The sequence below is a fragment of the Penicillium hispanicum genome (assembly GCF_028827665.1).
Source record: "Penicillium hispanicum strain IBT 35686 chromosome Unknown utg000003l_segment0_segment0, whole genome shotgun sequence".
Lineage (NCBI taxonomy): Eukaryota > Fungi > Ascomycota > Eurotiomycetes > Eurotiales > Aspergillaceae > Penicillium > Penicillium hispanicum.
Window position 1 is genome coordinate 65,074 of NW_026623195.1, and position 21,824 is coordinate 86,897.

General features: G+C 54.0%; 12 protein-coding genes across 12 annotated transcripts; 7 read left to right on the forward strand and 5 right to left on the reverse strand.

Moving 5' to 3' along the window:
• Positions 1-506: 506 nt before the first annotated feature.
• On the forward strand, positions 507-1,688 carry N7459_002426 (DUF3431 domain-containing protein; the record flags this gene model as incomplete). The annotated part of the gene is made up of 3 exons (XM_056941611.1): positions 507-895; positions 970-1,412; positions 1,480-1,688. 3 exons carry the CDS (start codon positions 507-509, stop codon positions 1,686-1,688), a joined length of 1,041 nt encoding a protein of 346 aa, XP_056801494.1.
• Positions 1,689-2,575: 887 nt separating this feature from the next.
• On the forward strand, positions 2,576-2,931 carry N7459_002427 (LysM peptidoglycan-binding domain-containing protein; the record flags this gene model as incomplete). Its single annotated transcript, XM_056941612.1, has 2 exons — positions 2,576-2,684; positions 2,741-2,931. The coding sequence occupies 2 exons, from the start codon at positions 2,576-2,578 to the stop codon at positions 2,929-2,931; spliced, it is 300 nt and encodes a 99-aa protein (XP_056801495.1).
• A 615-nt stretch (positions 2,932-3,546) lies between these two features.
• On the forward strand, positions 3,547-4,359 carry N7459_002428 (putative dephospho-CoA kinase; the record flags this gene model as incomplete). The annotated part of the gene is made up of 1 exon (XM_056941613.1): positions 3,547-4,359. The coding sequence occupies one exon, from the start codon at positions 3,547-3,549 to the stop codon at positions 4,357-4,359; it is 813 nt and encodes a 270-aa protein (XP_056801496.1).
• A 299-nt stretch (positions 4,360-4,658) lies between these two features.
• Positions 4,659-5,358, reverse strand: N7459_002429 (uncharacterized protein; the record flags this gene model as incomplete). Its single annotated transcript, XM_056941614.1, has 3 exons — positions 4,659-4,823; positions 4,874-5,236; positions 5,290-5,358. 3 exons carry the CDS (start codon positions 5,356-5,358, stop codon positions 4,659-4,661), a joined length of 597 nt encoding a protein of 198 aa, XP_056801497.1.
• A 238-nt stretch (positions 5,359-5,596) lies between these two features.
• Positions 5,597-6,388, forward strand: N7459_002430 (zinc-finger domain-containing protein; the record flags this gene model as incomplete). The annotated part of the gene is made up of 3 exons (XM_056941615.1): positions 5,597-5,935; positions 6,036-6,203; positions 6,260-6,388. 3 exons carry the CDS (start codon positions 5,597-5,599, stop codon positions 6,386-6,388), a joined length of 636 nt encoding a protein of 211 aa, XP_056801498.1.
• Positions 6,389-6,753: 365 nt separating this feature from the next.
• N7459_002431 (YjbQ family protein) lies at positions 6,754-7,284 on the reverse strand (the record flags this gene model as incomplete). The annotated part of the gene is made up of 2 exons (XM_056941616.1): positions 6,754-6,912; positions 7,009-7,284. 2 exons carry the CDS (start codon positions 7,282-7,284, stop codon positions 6,754-6,756), a joined length of 435 nt encoding a protein of 144 aa, XP_056801499.1.
• Positions 7,285-7,554: 270 nt separating this feature from the next.
• On the reverse strand, positions 7,555-8,554 carry N7459_002432 (uncharacterized protein; the record flags this gene model as incomplete). Its single annotated transcript, XM_056941617.1, has 3 exons — positions 7,555-7,665; positions 7,731-8,058; positions 8,118-8,554. 3 exons carry the CDS (start codon positions 8,552-8,554, stop codon positions 7,555-7,557), a joined length of 876 nt encoding a protein of 291 aa, XP_056801500.1.
• A 2,321-nt stretch (positions 8,555-10,875) lies between these two features.
• N7459_002433 (GFA family protein) lies at positions 10,876-11,580 on the reverse strand (the record flags this gene model as incomplete). The annotated part of the gene is made up of 2 exons (XM_056941618.1): positions 10,876-11,020; positions 11,075-11,580. 2 exons carry the CDS (start codon positions 11,578-11,580, stop codon positions 10,876-10,878), a joined length of 651 nt encoding a protein of 216 aa, XP_056801501.1.
• A 601-nt stretch (positions 11,581-12,181) lies between these two features.
• Positions 12,182-13,876, forward strand: N7459_002434 (F-box domain protein; the record flags this gene model as incomplete). Its single annotated transcript, XM_056941619.1, has 2 exons — positions 12,182-12,480; positions 12,547-13,876. The coding sequence occupies 2 exons, from the start codon at positions 12,182-12,184 to the stop codon at positions 13,874-13,876; spliced, it is 1,629 nt and encodes a 542-aa protein (XP_056801502.1).
• A 348-nt stretch (positions 13,877-14,224) lies between these two features.
• On the reverse strand, positions 14,225-15,519 carry N7459_002435 (DUF3431 domain-containing protein; the record flags this gene model as incomplete). The annotated part of the gene is made up of 4 exons (XM_056941620.1): positions 14,225-14,382; positions 14,514-14,876; positions 14,939-15,030; positions 15,101-15,519. The coding sequence occupies 4 exons, from the start codon at positions 15,517-15,519 to the stop codon at positions 14,225-14,227; spliced, it is 1,032 nt and encodes a 343-aa protein (XP_056801503.1).
• A 760-nt stretch (positions 15,520-16,279) lies between these two features.
• On the forward strand, positions 16,280-18,329 carry N7459_002436 (uncharacterized protein; the record flags this gene model as incomplete). Its single annotated transcript, XM_056941621.1, has 4 exons — positions 16,280-16,394; positions 16,453-16,584; positions 16,640-17,358; positions 17,409-18,329. The coding sequence occupies 4 exons, from the start codon at positions 16,280-16,282 to the stop codon at positions 18,327-18,329; spliced, it is 1,887 nt and encodes a 628-aa protein (XP_056801504.1).
• A 1,049-nt stretch (positions 18,330-19,378) lies between these two features.
• Positions 19,379-20,513, forward strand: N7459_002437 (uncharacterized protein; the record flags this gene model as incomplete). Its single annotated transcript, XM_056941622.1, has 3 exons — positions 19,379-19,612; positions 19,675-19,972; positions 20,050-20,513. The coding sequence occupies 3 exons, from the start codon at positions 19,379-19,381 to the stop codon at positions 20,511-20,513; spliced, it is 996 nt and encodes a 331-aa protein (XP_056801505.1).
• Positions 20,514-21,824: the final 1,311 nt, after the last annotated feature.

Sequence of the window (21,824 nt, forward strand, 5' to 3'; positions counted from 1 at the left end):
GAACGCGATATTAATGCATATTCTATAATACTAACTTATGCCAAAAACCCCCCCCCCCCCCCCCTAAATTCAAAACTGCATCAAATTGAATATTTTGGCAACCCCGATTATTTGAATTTGACGGGGATTACTGCATGATGGATGGTTGGTGATGAGTGAACCATCTATAGATCCAAGACCGCGCAGGCCGCATTGGGACTCGGCGCTGATCGGCCGAATGTGGCTGGAGCGCTGTGGCGGATCGCTGGACCCCGACACGTTGCCCTTGCATCTTCAGAGATCCCATCTCCAATTTCGCCGTCCTGCAATTGCTGTTCTCTCCCTCCTTACTCCATCGAGGTTGCGAGCCGCCAACCCGCCTACTATTCGCACGCGCCCGTCCTCCCACGGCGCTGTGTCCAGTTTCAACCCTTGCACTATGTGCCTCTAGACTTCCCTCGACCCAACGTGTTGACTGATGCTCGAACCCTCCCACGCTAGCGCCTGTCGCATCTTCGACCCACACGATGTTGTTCGCCCCGAGCGGACCGCAGAGTCCTCGCCGCCGCAATCGCATCAAGGCCATCTTGTTGACGATTGCCATCGTGCTCGCGCTGTACTTCCTCTTCTTCGCGGGCCCCGAGCCCACCAATATCGCAGCCAATAGCGACAAGCCCAGCTATGCGCAGCGACCCCGATCCTCGACCCAGCTCAAGCTGACGGACATCGACGAGCTGGCTCGTCCTGCAGTCCAGCGGCGCAAGGACCTGGTCGTTGCCAGCATGAAGAGTGACGATACCTCCTGGCTGGCCGAATACTTTCCCGAATGGGCGCGAAATATCTACGTTGTGGATGACAAGAGCGCGCCATTGACGGTGTCGCGCAACAAGGGCCGCGAATCCATGGTGTATTTGACGTGAGTGGAGACGAATTGCAAAAATCAACCAACAGGACAGACTGGGAGTGATTTCGAGCTGACGTGTATTGCAGATACATTATCGACCACTACGAGAATCTACCAGAGATCATGCTCTTCATCCACTCACAGCGCTTCCAATGGCACAACGATGACCCATACTACGATGGCGTTGCCATGCTGCGCAACTTCCAGGTACCGTACCTACAGAAACAAGGATATGTGAATCTCCGCTGTGTCTGGACGCTTGGTTGCCCCTCCGAGATCCGCCCCTTGACAGATACACACCGTGACGACGTGCATGCGGGTGAATATTTCAAGACTGGCTTCATGGATCTGTTCCCTGGCACGCCTGTCCCAGATGAAGTCGGCGTCTCATGCTGCGCCCAGTTCGGCGTTACTCGGGACAAGATCCTGGAGCGGCCCAAAGGCGACTACGAGCGATTCCGGACGTGGCTTGCCGAGACCCCGCTGAGCGACGACCTGAGTGGGCGAATCATGGAGTATTCATGGCACAGTAAGCACCCCTCCTCCCTTTGACTCACCAACCTGGTCGCCTGGGACTGATGTTGTTTGCTGTATAGTGATTTTCGGAGAAGGACCAGTCTATTGCCCGACTGCACAGGATTGCTATTGCAACGTTTTTGGGCTGTGCGACTTGAACTGTCCCAGCGATGATAGCTGCGAAGACCGTTATGTGCTCCCGCCTTTCTCGTCACTGCCGAAGGGATGGCCGTACGTTGGATGGAAGGGCCAGGCACAGAACCCGGCTTACGGGCTGCCTGAATCATGAGAACCAACGATGATGGCTGTGCGACACATGCAAGCTCAGATAGTCTGATGGCTGCACAGACGCCAGACCCCAAGAAAAACTGACCCAAGGAGTGGAGTTCTTCACGATGCCCTGTTTCGCGAGACACAGAGGCATGATGCTGCGACCCCGAAGCGGCATCATCTTCCAATTCAAAACACCAGCGCGATCCAGGGCCATATGAACGAGGAACCAGCGGGAGTATCTAGCATAGCTCACGCAGACCTCACCTGTACCGGTATAGGAGTATATAGTGGGAGACATTCCCCAATACCATGTCGATATCTATCAATGATTCCTGCGCTGATTCGCAGGCTCATTCTTTCAGCACCACTCAGATATCCCCGATGAAGGACGAGGATGATTATGACGGAGGTGACAATGCTTGACGCTGCCCGTGAGCATTCTCCCCCGAACACGCCGTGATTAAACCGGTTGCACGACTGTTTCCCGGAAAGCACACCATTGGTCCCCGGGGTTTTCACCTCGTTGCAACCTGCAGATCTCCGCAGTTCGAGCGGCTCCAGCACGTCTGGAAAAGGACATGCGGCATCGCACCGATGTGCTCTGATGAGCAGTTGCTCCTTTCTCTCCTCGTCTGGCGGACGGTCGAGGCAATGTAACGATCCCCCAGAATCGACTTGAATCGGATATACTCGGAGCGAATAGGAGCAAGTAGAAACACCAACCTTTCGGCCAGGTAACACTCCATGCGATGGATCTAGTATGAATGGAAATCCGTGATCATATTGCTCGCAACGCCCCAGATATAAATATGAGCAAGAGATCTCTCTTCCACGGTCGTGATCAATCACCACTGGTTTTCTCAATCAGAATCTCGGAACATCCAACATCACCATCCAACCATAATGACTCCCTATCTGACATGCAATCTCCTCGCTATTTACGCGGCTCTCCCGTCGCTAGCCGGCTTTGCCAGCGCCCAGATGCCGAGCAATAGGGCCGCGGCATCTACTTGTGAGTAATTGTAAGGACTGGCACTTCGTTGCGAGATGCTAATGGACGCATCCCAGGCGTGGCCCACTACGTCGTCCAAGCTGGCGATAACTGCGACCGAATCAGCCAATCACTCCCCGATATGGGTGGGGTTGGGAATCTTTACGCATGGAATCCGCAGATTCACCAGGGGAACTGCGATAACCTTGTCGTCAGCGAGACTTTGTGCGTTTTGATGCGTAGTGTTCCCGAATGCCCGGCTCATTGAGCCGAATCATCCCCATGGAGAGAAAAGGGCCTGGGTCCACGGTGGATTTCAGGGAGAAGCCAGTCGTGTAGGGTGGGATGAGCTGAGTCCTCCAAGGCTGTTGGATAATTTGATTCTCTCAAATCCTCTATATGATCGTCCCCATAGCAATGGCTTTTGGCACTATCCATCTGATCAGGGTGCAGATTACCATCTGATTCCTATAAGCGCAAGACGTACGCAGGTCGGTATAGGGGTGATTGCTAGCGTGATACTTCCATGCCTTGTTTATGACTACTGTTCTGCCAATTTTATATTACAGCTAAATGTAGTTTAGTCTCCAGGTTACATATTATGCGTATTCTATTGCCCCCAGCAAAATATATATTTCCAAGCATGGAAATCTCCATTAAACATTAGATATTAAAGATTATATATAATAACTACCAAATCAACAGCCAAAGCAGAAGTATCGCGCTAGCAATCAACCCTATCCCGACCTGCGTATAGTGTGGCATCATCCGAGGAGCCGAGGCCGAGTGGAGCTCCCCGCATTCGCGTTGGATCTGGAATGATTTCTCCTGCTCTCTTCATTCCGGGCGCCCACTTCATCATCGGTCTCCGAGTCTCGCCACGATGCTCATCATTGGGCTCACGGGATCGATCGCCACCGGCAAATCCACCGTCTCCTCCATCCTCTCCTCCGCGCCCTACTCCCTCCCCATCATCGATGCCGACATCATCGCCCGCAAGGTCGTCGAACCCGGCACCGCAGGCTACAAAGCGATTGTGAACTACTTTGGCCCCAGCACACCCGACCTGCTTCTGGACAATGCCTCCACCACTCCACGGGGGAAACCGCTCAACAGACCCGCGCTCGGCCGGCGCGTCTTCGGTGACACGGAAGAGCGCAAACGCGACCGCCAAGTGCTGAATGGAATCATTCACCCGGCAGTACGGTGGGAAGTCTACAAGGCACTGGTCTACTACTATGTCCGCGGCCAATGGGCGGTGGTTCTGGATGTCCCGCTCTTGTTCGAAAGCGGCATGGACCTCATTTGCGGCACGGTGATTGTCGTCGGCGTCCACGATCCCGCGGTGCAGATGGGGCGCCTGCGTGCCCGCGATGCGCATCTCACTGCCGAGGACGCCGAGAACCGAGTGCGCAGCCAAGGTGATGTGCGCATGAAGGCGGCTCAGGCGGAGTTCCGTGGGACAACGACGGCGCGGGGAGTTGTGGTGTGGAACGATTCCGATCAGGCGGAGCTGGAGCGCGCAGTGAAGGGTGCCATGGTAAGCATTGCCGCGTCAAGTCCCCGCTGGTGGGCGTGGGCGCTGCTGGTCGCGCCGCCGGTGGGCTTCGGTATCGCAGCGTGGAATCTGGTGGTGAACTTGGCGACGCAGAAAGGGTGGGAGCGCAAGAAGCGGGAGGAGAAGGCGCGTCTGTAGAAAGGATGGAGTGCTACGCTTTTGACACCTACTTTTTTTTTTTTCTATTGTACTATCCCATCTGCTCGTGGAGGGACTTCTTGCGTTGCCGAGCCGTTGATCAATGCCATTCATACCCGTCGTCTGCGTCGCGGAGAGCGCATTAATGTTGAATTCCTTCATTTCGTCACGATGTATGGAAAATTGCAGTTTTGAGTCCCTGAACGCCACGCAATATGCTCGCCAATGAAACGCCAGTGCCCGATCCAATGGGTATCTGCCAATCATGAAACTGAAACCCAGACCAGTCCGCCGCTGGTCTAAGTGCTCTTGCGCTTCTTTTTCTTAGCAGACGACGGGGCTCCCATAGAGTGACGCGAGCCCCCTCCCGCACCGGAGATACTCGTCAGCTCCGACAGCTTGACCTTTTTCTTCTCCGATTTGGACTTGACTTGTTCAGGATCAGCAAACTCCACCGCTTCGGTCTGAATGGAATTAGTGTACAATCCAAATCTTCTGTAGGAAACCAACTAACTGTCTTCTGTTTGCGCTTGAAGTTACCGTAAGACCGACGACCACCCTGGGGCACATCATCCTCCGCATCAAGCGAGTCAGCTGCTACCACAAGAGGTTGTGGGGGATGCTCAGCTGCCGTTGGAACATCCAGCACCCATTGAGTCTCGCCAGCCTCGGCAGCCTGTCGCGCAACTGCCTCCCGGCGTTTCTCTTCTTCCGCGGCAAGAGCGGCGGAGATGGCATCCAGATCTGATTGTGGGGTTCCAGGACTTCCAGTTTCGGTAGAGACACGACGGCGCTTGGGAGTGTGTATAGCATCATCATCAGACCCGGGGGTCGGGGTTTCTTTTGCAACTGCTGATGCCGCAGCGCGCTGCATGAACTGTAGCAAGCCGGTTAGCTTTGCTGGGATTCTGGGCGGGTGGTCCGATGTACCTTCATAGTGAGCAGACGGGATGACATGGTCTTCTCTGGCTTAGCAGCCGTACCTGGTGAGGCCACCATGATGAATGTGCTGACACCGGCCGTGTGCAGTGTCGCGGTGTCGCAGTTTCACAAGGTGAACTCGCAGAGCGCAGAAAATGTGGCGGCAGAAAAAAAGGAAGCTCCCAGGCGCAACGACATATTGGGCAGGCGGTGGGTGACCACCAAACCACACCTCGCCGATTATTCAGTCCTGCAACTCCTCCCTGCCCGTCAGTGTCCTCCACGCTCATCCTCTCCAGGACTCAATTTGCCCAGCATGATGTCCTGCAGCCGCCGAATCATGACCCGGGCCTTGGTCCGCCCGAGCTATGTCGCCCGCACCTATTCCTCGACCGTGCCTCGTCTCTCGGAGAACCGCATGCAGGCCAATGACCCGACCCCGCCAGTCAAGCAGCCCAATGTTTCTGAGACCAATGCTGTTCCTACTGACTCATTTGGTCGCTGGGATGGCGCTATGCAGGAGGACCCTGTCAAGGCTGAGGGCATCCGCAACCTGCAAGCCCCGAACCGAGCTAACACCTGGGCGGCGAGCCAACAGCCCCGATCGGAGGCGATGGTTGGCCCTCGTTTCGAGCAGACTCTCATGGAGACTCAGGTGAGCGGATTGTGCTTAGGCACTCATCTTCCTTGGGTCATTGGCCCAGGGTAGTAAATTGAGAACGAGAGAGAATGGACTAACCGCCCGACTCCATTAGCCGCGTCCCATGGCCGCCATTGAGCTCATTCACAAACAGCCCGTGCGGTGGTCAAAATCCAAGGTTGTCAGCTGCGATGGTGGCGGCGGCCCTCTTGGCCACCCCAAGATCTTCATCAACACCGACAAGCCCGAGATTGCGACCTGCGGATACTGCGGACTCCCCTTTGTATGTTGTTTCCCTGAGAGACCCACCCGGTTCACCACTCATCAGTCTTCCAACAGGCCCACGAAAAGAACCGCGCCTACCTTGAGTCTCTGCCTGCCACTAGCTATCCCCTCAAGCCCACCGGCGACGCGGCCGAGGTGAATGAGGCCCAGCGCGTGACCGAGGGCGGCTTGGAGCAGCGGTAGACGACTAGCATCAGATTCCTTTTGTTGGCGTTGATCATTCCCATGCGTGTGTGTTACAGTATTCACTTTTCTTTTGGGCCCGAGGCCGTGTACAGAAATATCGATCAATGGATCTGCCGTTCGCATGACCCATGATGTGGCCTAGGAAGCTATATTGCCCACTAAGGCCTTTGATGTCTTATGGCTATGACTATCTACATGGATTGGCACTATTCCATGCCATTGTGACTGTCGCTTCCTATCGGCTGGTGACAACACTGCAGTGTTCTCGGGACCGATGGTTAATCGTACCCTTTAGCCATGAGAGATCATAGCCCCTCCAAACCATCTCTTCATTATAGATGTTCACATGTTCCATCATGAACTCACGCCTTCTGGCCCTGGATCGTCGCGACCACCTTGCGCGAGTGGCGGCTGGTGCGGAACTCCAGATACCAAATGCCCTGCCAGGTGCCGGTCGCCAGACGACCGTTGGAGATGGGGATATTCACCGACGCACCGACAAGGGCCGACTTGATATGAGCCTGACCAGAAGGGCATAGATTAGCACCACAGCTCTGTAATCAATTTGTAGGAACAGAGGAGAGAAAAAAAAACAACAACAACAACAAAACCCATACCGGCATATCATCTTCTCCCTCCGCCGAATGGCGATACAGATTGCCCTTGCGATCAGCTGGTGCAATGCGATCAAGCGCATCGCTCATATCCGCGCGAACATCGTCGTCCCAGTTCTCATTTAGCGAGAGCGCGCAGCTGGTGTGCTGCACAAACAGGTTCAGCATGCCAACCTTGTAGTCGCGGATCTCCGGCAACTCGGAGAGGACCTGGTCGGTGATCAGGTAGGAGCCGCGGCTGCGCGCGGGCAGTGTGAAGTTCTTCTGGAACCACGACATGATGTGGGAGTGGGTGGTTGGCGATGTGAAGACGGAGTCGAGTGAAGCGGGGAGAATAAGAGGGTTTTGATTGGGTGTGGAGGTCTGATGTCATTCCAAGGTTGCGACTGTAGATTTAACTAACTTCTTGTACATAGTTATAGTTCACTAATCAATAGTCACCTATACATGTATGTGATTGGGCTTGCGATGGATCCTACGGTTGGATCTACTCGGAGTAGACCCAATCGTCGCCCTTGGCTTTACTTGGAATCTTCCTATGCACTCGATCTACGAGGCATCGCACACGCTTGCTTGCACTTTCGGGGGATTGCTGGTCGCAGAACCCCAGTCGGCCGAGCCAAGAGCCTTCCCAGCATCGGTGCTGTTATCTGATCGGATCTAGTATTCTGGTTAGCCTCGAGTCCAGTAGGAGTGATGGGAAATTGCAGCAGAAGATCACCCACGTAGTATTGCGTATCGACATAATACCACCAATCATCACTGCGGAAAGCATCATCCAATGACTGGCTGAGCGGATCATTGAAGCCCGTGTTGCGAGTGTCGAAGTTGGGATGCTTGGACCATGCTACATACACCTTCGGGTGGTCATTGTTCTGGACACCGTTAGGAACTTTGGCGTCCCCAGCATTGATCTCCTCGGTGGTGAGAGTATTCTGGATATCACCCCAAGCGAGGTTGTTATAGCCGCTGTGAGCGGACAGCAGAGCGCGCGACGGTGCCCACATATTGCTATCGTCGCGCGAGTGGATGATGACCACGCGCTCCCAGTCACTAGGAATTGGTCAGTTTCCACACTCGATGGCGCAGCCCCAGCACGAAGCGCAACTCACTAGTCGTGACCGGTTTGGATACCACTAAAGGTGGCCCCGTCCTTCTCGTAAAAGAGGTTATACACGACACGCACCTCGGTATCATTGCACCGCTGCACGGTATAGTACACGGGGAAGGCAGGGCCCGGGTTCCCGATATCCACGCCTGGGTTGCGGCACTTGCATCCCACGTCGGGGTACTCGCATTGTGGCGCGGCGGGGGTCATATGGGCATCGTCGTAGATATCTGCAGTGGTGGGGGATCCTCCAAATGCCCATGTGGGATAGCAAGGGGGTTGGTCTTGAGCCTGGCCGAAGAACCATAGCGGCGCATAGCGATCCGCCAGATCCACCCCGCCAGCGTTGAGGAGCGAGGTCATGTCATCGTCGGTGATTTGCGTGACGGCGATGACTGGACTAGTGAGAATGGCCAAATGGGCCCACGACTGCCACCGCATGGTGATCGGAAAAGTCGAAAGCACGGAGTAGGAAGTGCAGCGTCGAGATCAACACCCCTTGCGGAGCGGAGGGGATGAGCCCTTAAGACATGCGCAGGCGGTTCTCCGCACATAATCTTTTCGAGAATCAGATTCTTGGATCATCAGCGACTAATGGCAGACGTGTTTCCCAAAGAGGAGATGAGCTGCCAAGGGTCACATCGTGCCGCTGGAACTCCTGCATTAGCATCGGAGCAGCCGATGGGGCCGCTCCGACTCGGGGGTGTTCCGTTGATCTCACATGGCTTCCATGGTGAGATTATCACCGATCAGCGTGCAAAGCAGGGCAAAAGGGAAATACGCATGTCATCAGGGTCCGGTCGTAGTGCATCTTGCCTGGGACGAGTGCTGGAAGGGAGAGGCGAATGCACGGCAGTGGATACGAGCGACAGTCCGGACTCTCTTGAGTCGACGTGTGCTTGTGGATGCTGCATGTAGCAACTCATCGACGGATTTTCTTTTTCTTTTTCTTTTTCTTCTTTTTCTAAACCAGATATATCGTGGTAGTGAGATCGGCCTGAAAGCTATTCTCGGGAATCAACCCCAGCTGCTAGGCGTCTAGTCATCCTTGATCCCGGTGTATACAAGAGCACAGTCACATCGGGTGGAAGCTTTACAGATTTTGCTCCCAGCCCAATCTGTAGGAAAGTCTTACCTAGCCTTCTGTATCTATCGCTATGAATCCATACCATCAAATTCCCAGCCTCTATCTCACTCATATCAAGAAATGTTGATCCGCCGAAAGCTACAATTTCACCAGCTCCGGCTATTCAGAACGCCTTGACACCTAGTTATAACTGCGTCCCTCGGTATTTTCCCCATCTTTTCTTGGTCGGTTTTGATATCTTTTCCTTCTGGTTTCCAAGTACTCGCCGAGCTGCCGAAACCAGTGCTTTTAAGGGTAAATTCGGAAGTCAAAGGGCATTTTATTTACTTTGCCTCTTCCCCAATGATAGCCAGTTCTTCTCTTTCAATTTGGTCTTCTCTATCCACAGCCTTACTCGTTTCCCGCTCATGTCTGCTGGCAAAGTTGGGGCTTGATACTAAGCTTGGTATCAATGTCCTATTGGGTTGAATAACAGAGTGATGACCATACTGAGAGATCAAATAGCGCCAGAGTGCTCTAAAGCGTGAAGCGATTCCAGGCATAAGATAACAGAAACAAGGGGAGTCATCCACAGGAGGTATTCTCAGTGCTTGTATGACGACTAGTTGGTGATGGGGAGATTTGATTACTTGTTCTAACTAATAGCCTCTCCGATACCTGTTAGACACTCATTGACAGTGACAAACAGAGAGAACCATGGAAAAAACCAACAAAGAGCCAGGAAGTTAACAAAAGAAGAATATATAAAGTATGTCATCTTCTTTCCTCTTCCTCTGCCCAACCTCCCTCCCTGATCCATTCAAAGCTCTTCATTAATGAGAAAGGAAGAGCCTTAGTAACATGCCCCCTGATGCGTTCCCAGCCCATAAATCGGTAACGGAGATGGAGAAAAATGGACATCGACTACAATGACTTTCGCGACGTGTCTCCCATGCCAGCACCCGATGAGCTATCGCTATTCGCTAAAGCCAGCACGACCGCCTTGCCGACAGCCAACTTGTCACCTCGACAGGCAACCTCAGTCCTTCTCCGAAGCCACTTCTTTCGACTGCGGCAAATCCTTCACAATGCCATTCGGTCGGAGCTCAATTGTGAAGAGGCTCTGACATACGGCCCGGACTCCTTACGTTCCGTCGCGATCTCAAATCTCTTCCGTTTGGACCCTCAGAATCCAGACGAAGAAGAGGAGACGGAGGACGAGGATGAAGATGAAGAGAGAGAGGATGAATCCGAGGAAAGCGAGGAAGAGAATGCCACTCTCATGGAGGGTTATGACCAGGATGATCCTCCGGACCATCCTGAAGGTCCGCTGAACCTCTGCTGGAGAAGTACCGATGATCTGGCCGGCCGCGACATGACCTTAAAGAAACGAAAAAGTACCAATTCTACCAGTAACATGAAACTTGAGCCCGAGTTTGATGAGAAACACGAAGGAAATGTATTCTATTCCCTCAAGGTAGGCACTAGAGGACTTAGTGCGACGAGTGGATACGAAGGGGCTTCGCCCAATCCCAATGCAATGCGATCTACTGAATCCGAGCGTGATGGATTGACAGGGAACCATAGTCTGCGGCGTTTGATCTATGGACCTCTGGGAATGGGTATCTGTAGTCATCATCGTCCCTATTTGTCCTATTCGTGGCTGAAATTCGACACCGCACCGTCCAGTTCGCTCCTACAGCGGCGGCGTCACATCCGTGCTCTTCTGTTGAATAACGCGACCAGAGTCGTCAAGAAGGTCGCTGTCTTGATCCATCCCGGACCATTTTGGCTTTCCATCGGGGATGTCCAGCATGCGTTGCTCATAGAAGATATGACACCTGTACGGCTGTGAGTGGCATGGCTCACCACGGACTCGGAAGGGCGACACCTACGTTGGCATAAAGACCTCTCTCTGCTTGCGTTGCTCGTCCTGCGAGCCGCTGAATTCAATCAATTGCGGAAAAATCAAGCACACGTTGCGTCCTTCGTCCATGATGGGGGTGCGGCAGAACTCGCAGGACACCTTGGTCGGCGTGTGGTAGTTCTGCGAGTTCTGGCTCGCCGAATAGAACTGCAAGCCACTAAACCCACGGGCAAAGGAGAGGTCGCTTTTGTGGAAGATGGCCGCCCACTGAAGGGGCGCGCCGTGCATGACCTGACATCCACGACAGTGGCAGAACTTGGCGTTCAATGGCTGTGGTCGGTTCAGCGCATACGAGACCCGGCCGCATTGGCAACGGGCACGCCACTGGATTGGGCCGAACTCGTCAGGACTCTGGATATGGTATGGCGAGCGGTGCTTCCATTCCTCGTCGAAGAGGGTGTTTTCGGGTGGATTGTTGGTGACGGCCGGCAAGGGCAGCGGGTTGCCGGCCAGAGAAATGCCCATCTCGGCCATGTTGCTGTGAAAGGGATGCTCAAGGGGATGTCAAGTGCCAAATGGACTCCATCCAGGGAACTGGCCAGTTTTATACGGAGCCCGACTTGGAATGATGTCAGTCGAAGATTCTTGCTTTGGCGAATGCAAATCCGCCGTTGTCCTTGGTCATTGTGCTCCTCCCGGCCAATTCCATCCCTTTGTGTCACCGGAATTCCATCCTCTGCCAGATCAATCAGTCGTCTCTCGTCTCTCGTCTCTCCTTTTCTCGTCTCTTCCACGCCGCCCGTGGTGTGCGTATGGACGGTGATGTCATGGGCAAGGCCGGTTTCCAGCATCCATGAACCTAGAACACTGGAGGTTCCACCCAGGCGAAGTATACGGAGCGCCTATCAGTGGGCGCCGTTCCTGTCGGTGTCTTCACAGTTGGACACCTCCGCGAGAGTATCGTGAGTGCCAGGCATCTGCTGTCATGTACCAATCATTCAACGCGCCGGCTGAATGATTGGGCGTTTCATCCCTGCTTCCCCAGCGGGGCCTGCATCGAACCGAGCCCGCGATCTCACTTTCCCCCATCTCCTTCTCGCCTTGATCGGTCTTTCACCTCCCCCCTCTCTTCAGAATGGGCCTGCTGGACCGGCTCCGGGCCCATTCACGTCGTAGTTTAGGGACAGCGACTGAGCCCGCGTCGCCGCCCCGCATCGCCGTCGCCGGCGCCGTCACTGGTCGCGATGCCACGAGAACGCTGCCCCGTCCGGTGCTGGCGCGCATCCTCACATTTGTCTGCCCACACGCCATTGACACCTCCTACGAGACCTCAGATGAGTCTATGACCGATGGCTGTATGCTCTGTGATATGCGCGACTTGGCCCACTGCGCGCAGGTGTCCAAGCGGTGGTTCCTGGAGGCACGCGCGCTCTTGTAAGTGGATCCTTCTGAGGACGCTGATGGTCGAATCGTGCTCGTGCTGATGCTAACTCGCTGCAGATACGCACACGTCCGCATCGACCCTGTCCACTATTGCGAGCTCGAGGTGAAGCTGGCCGCCAAACGCAAGCGCCGCTCGTTCTTCGACCGCAACGGCGATCCCATCGACGCCCCGCAGCTCCGTCTAGAGCTCTTCATGCGCTCTGTTCGAGAGGCCCAAGGCCTGGCCAATATGGTGCTGTCACTCCGCATGCCCTACATGACGCGCGAGGCGAATAAGGCCACCATCGCTCGCACCATCTCCGTGCTTCCCCATCTTCGCTTTGTCGATCTCCCCACCGGTCTGTTCAGTGACGAACCGTCATGTATGGCGTTGAAGCAGGAATTGATGGTCCGGTGCCCTGATATCCGACGCATGAGCTATCGCCACGGCTCCGAAGGGAGCTTCGCCCGGCTCCCCGGCTCCCAACTCTGGGTGAATCTGGAGAGGTTGGAGTTGTCGGGGCTGCAGATTGAGGCCGGCGTGCTGCGTAATGGGCTTGCAGCATTCCCGCGGCTTCGTGATCTGACGTTGGAGGACCTGCCTTGGCTGGATGACTCTGCATTTGCAGTCAACACACCTTTCCCCCGGCTCCCTGTCTTACAACAGCTCACCATCCGAGATACTCCCAATGTCACGGCAAGCGGGCTTGTCGCATTGCTATCCTCTCACTCCAACCGGACAGCCCTACAGTCCCTAACCATCGAGTCCACGGGTGTTCTACCGTCAGCACTACATCACATTCTCTCCCAGTCCCCGGTACTCCGGCATCTTTCCATCGTTCAAGATGTTTCTCGATCATTCCCTGCCGAACAGATCCCTCCTTTGGCGTCCCAATCATTACGCCTTCTACACTACGAGATCACCTCGGAAACTGGAACGCCTGGCTTGCCTCCGGCTGCAGCCTCCTACTACACCTACCTCATCTCTTCTCTCATGTCACACGCATTACCGGGTTTGCGCGACCTCTACGTCCGAGATGCGCAGTTCCCGGACACGCTTCTGCTGGCCCCACCACCCAAACTGTTAGGCGGCGGCGAGAATGGCCCGCAATCGGTGGGCGGAGGCCTGTCGCAGCCATTGAACATATACAGCAAGGGTCTGGACGAGCTGGAATGGAACTTCACACCATACGACCCAAGCTCCACACTCGGACGCACTGGCGCAAAGACACGACCGGTGAGTTTCCAAGAGGCGCAACTAAGTCGCTCCTGGGGCGGCGATGCGCGCAAGAGCGTGCTGGTGGGCAATGGCTTTGGCGGGTTCCTGGCCGTGCCGGCGGATGACGACGAGCGGCGCTCGAGCTTTGGGGGGAGCAAACGGTCCAGTCGGCAGGACTTGTGGCGCTGACGAGGCTTCTCTGCGGTCAAGAGCTGGAATGCCGAGACGAGAGTTCTCCCGAGCGCGAGCTGTCACAAAGGCGCCGCGCTGCTGTCGGGACGACGTTACCTCATGACATAATGAATGCATATCTGCGAATACAAGGCACTGATCTGCTGCAACTATGAAACCGTCGTTCCCGTCTTCTATCCACACGATGCCGTGTAGTATTCCATTCCAGGGAATTGTGCAGCGAGCCAGATGCCATGGTAGGCAGCAATGCACATTTCGATTGATGCGATTATCGGGCGGAATCAGACATCGCCCGGTTTCTATGTGTTATCTCGTAGCTGTACAAGGCCTGTATCTCCAAGCTGCCTAGTTGCCCTTGGACTCTGGCCATCCAGGCGGAAGAATCAAGCCACGCCAGACCCATTGATTCATCAGATCCTCGTCGCTCATGTTGCAATATCCGTAGGTGTTGCAATAGCACTCGGTGATTTCGGGGCAGAACTGTGATTCCTGGCCGAAGAGGACTGCGAGTAAATCATTAGCATTTGCAAAACGGCAGAGAGAGAGAGAGAGAGAGAGAGAGAGAGAGACGCAGGGAAGAGAACAAGTATAATCCTCCGTCACAAAGCGGATTTACAAGAAAAGGGAGACGTACTGTGCCAAGAATACTCGAAAATACGCCCGCTGATGCCCGCATCTAGCTTCGAGTCGATCAGCCACTGTCGCAGGCGAATGTACTCCTCCCGCTTGTGCTTCTGCGCTTGCTTGCGCGAGACGGCGAACTGGCTGCAGCAGGGGGTGCCGACAACCTCGGGCACCTTCATGCCAGGGAAGAGCTCCTTGAAGCTGTCCGGGTACAGCATGGCGGTCGGGTGGTCGTGGTCGTCTGGTCGTTCGCGTAGATAGCGCGCGGGCTCCAGCTCGGAGGGGCAGCCGATGGCCCAGGCACAGCGCAAGTTCACATAGCCGTTTTTCTGGACGTAGGGCAGTTGCAGGTCTTTGATGGAGATGACGGAGTCTGCATGCGCGTTAGGATTAGGATGGAATCTGGAAGGAGGGCGAGGAGGCGGACGCGTATACCGTAGAGCGGATTGTCGTTGTGCCATTGATAGCGGCCGTGGTGCATGAAGACACTCACGTCGGGGAGAGTCGAGTAGCGATCGATCAGATATCTGTTTTCCCCCACGAAAGCCGGTTAGTCTCCATGATTATCAGGGTCTGATTGAGAATGGAAAGACCAACGTAAGATACACCATCGCCTCGTTGCCTCGGTTCACCGGCACGGTCAGATTGGCCTCGCCAGGAGGCACATCGGCGCGGTAGATGTTTGCGTGCCAGTCGGGCAGAGTCTCCTCCAGCCACGACAGGTCGCTAGAGCGCATGGCCGCAATGACCAGCTCTCTGCTGGGCGACTGCGAGTGGTTCGGAGGCGGTGGTTGCTGCGAAGACGGGTCGGCGGACTGGTCGTTGGAACTATCCCCAATCACAATGCGTTGTCCCCCGGTCCAGCGAGAGATCGAGCCCAGAGAATCATGATTCAGGACCAGCTGGTAAGAAAACAATAAGAAGACCACCGTCAAGGCCAAGTAGACGAACACCCGGGCGCGGCCGGACGAGCCGACGTCGCGGGGCTGGCGTGAGAAACACCACAGCCAATTCATGACCGGTCGCTCATTATTCAGATCACAGCGATCCTGGAGAGGTGTTGCACAGTTCCCAGGAGCTGGACACAATAGGATGGAAGGGGGAGACGAAAGGACCACAGAAGGTTGAGATTGACGTCGATGAGTTGCGGGAAATCCATGGAACGGCGCCGCGCCGCGCCGGAGGAAAGCAGTTGGAGACCAGGGCCGATTGGGGGAGCATCGTGAGTGGGTTGGATCAGGAACTAATCCGGGGGGCTAGACCCAAGGGGGTGTCGATCTCGAGGGCGTAGTCTAGCGCAGGCTATTGGCGTGGATCGACAAGCGGATTGCAGGAGAAAAGAATGGAGAACGTGGGAGATGCACGATTCTCAAGGCAGTCTATTTATGGTCTGCTGCTACTGACGAGATCATCACATCTATCGGCATTGAAAGGGATTCCTCGCCATCTCTGTGTATGGGGGTGACAATACTCTGCAACTGGGTGGCTATGTCAAGCTGAAGTGCATGCAGTAATTGATGTGCATTGGATGGCGATGACTGGTCTCTGCATGGAACAGGATTGAGGCATCAGGAAAGAACGATGGATATATCAAAATGTATATGGTAGAATTCTGAGCTGTAGGTGGCAGTGATTTTGTAGATTCGGGCTGAATAATGGGCGAATGGGCGACTGCTTGGGGGCCAACTGGTCGCTGCCTGGATTCGCCGCGTCGCCCACATCTCCCTCCCTCACCTTCCTTTGATAAGGAACCATCCCCCGCCTCACTGCACAGTCATGCCCAACAGAATCCTGGGTACATTAGGGAACAAGCTGGGGGACATTCTGTTCCACATCTGCTACGGCCCCCTGGTGCGAGAGGTCCGGCAGTACCTGGACAAAGCGACTCAAGGTTGGTCTGATATGCTCTAGTCATCCACATATATATTTGTGCTAACGGAATACGACAGAATCGCTTCTCACTGATTTGCTCAAATCCCTGGGCCAGACAAAATTATGCATGGGGTCAAGAACAACCATCGTGAAAAACCAGTGGGCAATCTTCAAAGCTCACTCTTTCGAGGACCCCTCTCGGCAGCTCTGTATGTGTGACTGATGGAAAGTGTACGTGATGAGACGCACTGACGCGCGGGACAGACTGGAATGAAGAGAGTTTCCACCAATATATCCAGAGCACCCATCCGAGGCTTGGAGAGAAGGACGTGGTTCATTTGCTGTGGCGATGCTTTTACTATTATGCATTCCATCCCTTCCCACGCGACTCTGCCAATGGGACGCTCAATTATGACGCTTTTCAACGGGCCGTCGCCTTGCTAGCAGCCAGCGCGACTGACCTTTTTGCCTACTGGGCAGAAGAGGATTGTGTCTTGCGGCCTGACAATGAGTCGTACTTCCAGGCTGATGGTGGGTGGTTCTATCCAAGTCTCCATCAAGCCCATTTTGCGCGGATCTTGCGAAGTATCGGACATCGAAGTCATACATCTCCATCTCAAGAGGACTCTCATCCACTGGTTGGAGAGACCGTGGACGTGCTGGTTATGACACAGCCCTCCTCGATCAACGTTTGCCCGGATACTCGGGCTCTCCGTCCGGTTGCACAAAGGCTGCTGGGTAGAGATTTGATGCAGAGGCAATATTCGGTGGATCACAAAGATTTATCGGCGTTCTTAGCATTGCTCCTGCAGTTACGATTGCAGGAAGCAACCTGGGGCCTAAGCTTCCACTTTGGCAATTTTGAGGAGACAGACCCACAAGATGACGAGCTGGCTAGGATTTTGGTCAACGGGTTGACTCAAGGTCAAGCTCAAGAAGACCTCAATTTCGATTTATTGCTTCCAAGAATCATGGAGATGCTAGTGAGTGTTCCCAAGAGGATTCCTAACGACGGGGGAGCTAATCTTTTCAGCCAAATCTATATCTCCGGTTCCACCAACTCTGGGCAGTTTTGTTTCAACCACCTGTTCCTGAAAATCACAAGCAGCAGAGCGCTCAGCATCTTGAAGCTCCTGGTCGACCGGATCGGATCCTCAACGCAGTCTCGTTGTTTGTACCCTACCCGACTGCCTCGACTTTACCCGAGGTGAAGGGCGCAGATAGACGAATCGCTTTGGAGAAGATAGATTCACCCGGATATGACAAGCTGACGAGTACTTCCACTGGACTTGTGCAAACTCTTGTGCAGGCTGCTACGCGTCAGCATGTTCTACTGATCTCCGGAGATGACCCGTCCACATTACAGCCAGTCGTGATAGGAGCATGCTTGCCCAGTCCATCACAGTTGAAGCAAACAGCTGAAGATAAGCGGTATGGGGAAATGTGCAAGTTCAAGACGAATGTGTCACATTTCATTTTTGAGCTGATGCCGCAATTTCGTATCTTTCGATGGTCCGGGTCCCAAGCATCGGTCGCCGATACCATCAACATAGGTGAAACAGCAGACTTGGAGCAGATTGCCATTGACCCTGCAGCCCGCCTGGGAAAAATTTACTGGCTTGGACCGCCGAACCAAAAGGGCACCCGCCTACAGGTCGATCTAGAGAGAAAGCTCGCGGCACTGACCTGTGAACCCGACAGCGCCAATGACGCCAAACACGCAGGGTTCACGGAAGTCAGCCCCCACGAAAACACAACAAGTCAGGAAAGACAGATGAGTGTCACAAGGATTGACCTGCTCGGGGTCCTGGGGACGTCAGCTTCCGACAATAGCGACCGAGTCCTGTCGGACCGGGGAAACCATCAGGCGAAGGACTTGCAAGGGCATGAAACGGGGCTCATCCGAGGCGAGCAACTCAGAACGCGGATCGAGGGCTTTGGGCCGACTCGATGAGAGGCATAATTATCAAATGTACAATTCAAATACAGAGTACTTCATCGCAAGCCTCCAAGGTATCCGCCGATCGCTCTAGTTCATGCGGTGCCTCATGACTCGACTCATGACTCGACTCATGACTCGACTCATCCAGCGTTGCAATGGCCAGGGTTCGCAAGGCTTCTGGGGCCGGAAACACGGGCCTGGGCCAGTTCAATGCATATTACTAGTCTTCCCCGGTTTCAAGTGAGCTCGGCGACCGGATAGACGATCGATATTCCATTCGGCCCCAAACCGATCAGCCATTCCACGCACGTGTCGCTAGACACAGTGCTTCCGTGGTCATCGGCCATTCGGATTTTGTAACTGAATCCTTCGACCCACGCAGTGTCGCATGGACCACTCATTCCTACACTACTAAACTACCATTGAGGCAGGACGCACCAAAGGCTGACATTTGGAAGTGCTTATATACTATATATCAATAACTGGGGTTATGGAGCAGACTACACATGATACATAGCTGAGGATACCCAGCGAGGTATTGAGATCGCTGGGTAGTTCGCCAGGGAGGAGAGTAAAGCTGGTTTCCTCAGTCAATCCTTGGATGTTTGAATTATGTCAACTATATTGGAAAAGAAAGGAAAGGAAAAACAGCAAAAAGCACCCAAATTCCAATTTCACGATCAGAAGTAAGCACTAGCTTTCTCTATCAAACTGGGAATGCACAAACGGCCCCTTCAATCGCAACTGGCTGCTCGATCTCGACCCCAAACGTATGAAGGGCACAGATGCCTCCGCATTCGATTCAGAGCAAATCTGCACACTCCACCGAACTATATTGATGACGGAGCTAATACAGCGCTTCAGAGACATGAGCAGTGGTATTGAAAAAAACGGAGAGATTGGTCAGTGTGAGACTCAGTGGAAGCGAGCGATATGAAAGACCAGACGTCAAGTCCCATTGTGATCTCTGCAAGTCCATACTTCTTAGGACCTTTTTGCGTGGTTCCCAACACGGGCTTGCATTGCGGTTCTGTTGGAATTGGACCATCTACATCCTCAACATGCCGTCCGCCAAAGCTATTCTTTCCACTGGCGCTCTGCTAGCATCCTTGGTGCTTGGATCAGCAATTCCCACGTCGATTGAGCTCGCATCACTTCCAGACAGCTGGAGTGTCACGCCCACTCCAGTCTCGGTTTCTGTCTCTTCGATTCACGGCAAGGCAGACAATACACACACCACCGCGCTCAATGGTGATACGACTCTAATCCCCGTTGTGGGAGGATCAAAGTGCTGGGTTTGTCTACTGGTTCCGTGTGGTCCTATTCTTGCTCAGACTTCTGACCTGGTTTTTCCCAGTTCTGTCCCTCGAACCGCAATGAGACCGGATGGGCCATCTTTGGGCTCGAATCTTCGGGGTCGTTCACACCAACGAATGTGCCCGCCGGCTTCAGTTCCCCGTTACCGGCCATCACGGTAGACTCGGAGGGAAACCCAAGCTACCGACCCTCTCCAACCGTGAGCAAAGTCCAGCCTGCTCAGCGTGCCGAGACACCCACCCAGACGGCCTTTTATGACTATAATGCCATGCAAGTCTTGAAGAGAACCGACCCGAGCCGAGACTATGCAGAAGGTTCCGGATGGGCCATCAAAGCAAGTAAGTGCTCACCGCAAACCAGCCTGTGCCAATGCACACCGGTGAATCCATTCAGGGTCTGACTTTGGATCTACCAGTTTGGCCTCAGACAGGCATTTTGCCCGTGCCGGAGCATTACCAACTGATCGCCGGCTATGTCACGTACAAGCAGACGGAGACCTTTGAGAAACAAGATGAGTGCGGCCCATACATCCTCAAGATCATCCACCGGGATTGGGTCAGTCAGCCCCATGATATCTATGCACCATCGTGGCGAGAAGTGAATGGAGAATGGATCAAGCCGGTTATCTACATGGACCGTGGCGAACGCTACGACTGGGTCAACAAGAACGTGGGAAAGACAAACGGCTATGGCACGGTCCAGTATTACATGATGGGTCCCATTGGGAGCGGCTGGAGTTATAATGGGATCGCACTCAAAGGCAAAAGCATTGCGGTGGAGATGTATCACTACAATTTCTGGGTGAACAACTGCAACACGTTTGCGAACAACCTATATCCGGCCCTCCAGAGGGACTACAGTGCGAGCAGCAGCAGCTGAGCGAGCACATACGGAGTATATTCAAATGGCACGAGAACGACAGCTGAGAATTTTGGGTGAACACCCATCGCCCTATACAGCCGCATCTAATTCATTGCATACACAATCGATGGAACGCCGGGGGAGAATTCCGTCCGGGTGGATGTATACACCCTTTGGCTTTGCTAGAATCGACAGCACTCAATCGACGAGTGTGCACCACCTGGGAGCACTGGTATTTCTGAGAATGTTTCTAATCTGTACCTGCTCCGTATTGCAATGTTGCAGGGGCCTGCAGCGCGGTCCTGGTGCTGCAGCTTCTCCCGCCTGCTGGACGCCATATCCGAGTATGCCGAGCCACGCCTTGGGCCAATGACCTCACCATCCTTTGGGTTCAAAAAAAATATATTACTTGAAACGGGGCCCACGCATCGGTCAATGTTTCTGTAATATTAGGATCCACAGGGAAACGAGGATAGATCCGAAATGTCCGCTAAGCACCGGGGGGAACGCGATTCAAGTGGAGCTCCGAGGCTCGCACAATGCATATCCATCTAACTATCTCTAGAACTATCCGCCGGGAATTGACGTCTTGGCTGCGGTTGCAACCTAAGTTGACATTGGGGGCGGCGGAGTCCATTTTGCGTTCTGTGGGGATATTGGGGGCCGCCCCTGGGTTCATCCTCCATGAGATGATGATGGTTGTGCTTATTCCTGTAGTTCCTGTCCTGGACTCTGGATAATGCGCAGGCAGAATGACTCTCGGTGTGGCGGCTGAGATGCATATACAGGCCTTGATACAGGATCATCATGGAATCTCCTACGTCAGAGAAACTATCCGATTGGATGAATTCTCAGGTTCTATGACAAGGCTCATTCGGTCTCCCCAAAACCGTAGGATGCTGATGATCATACCTGGTTGCTTTCTTCTAGTCCCAACGCCCCATGCATTGCGTGTACTGGAACCTATGAAGTAGGATTGTCCAAGTATTTGGGGGCTTTCTATATTTTTGTTTTCCTATTGTTGCTTTTTTAGAATCCACCTGTAATGTCCTTTGGGCTTTCAAGCCCGGGATACAGCCCCAGTGGGGAATATATCATAGTTGAAGCCTTCACGGGAAATATTAGGGCACGCGAAGCAATATGGACGAAATAACAGTGTATATAGAAGCGGGAGTCTAGTTCACTCGCAGTTGATCCTGAACTCACTTCGTTCCTCTCGACTTCCATTGCTCCAGACAAGTCTCGCGCCGACATGGTCGTTCTCACTGGGGCTGCACTGTTGCTGCTGTCTCTTTCTCAGGCGGTGCAAGGGACACCCGCTCTCCAGGC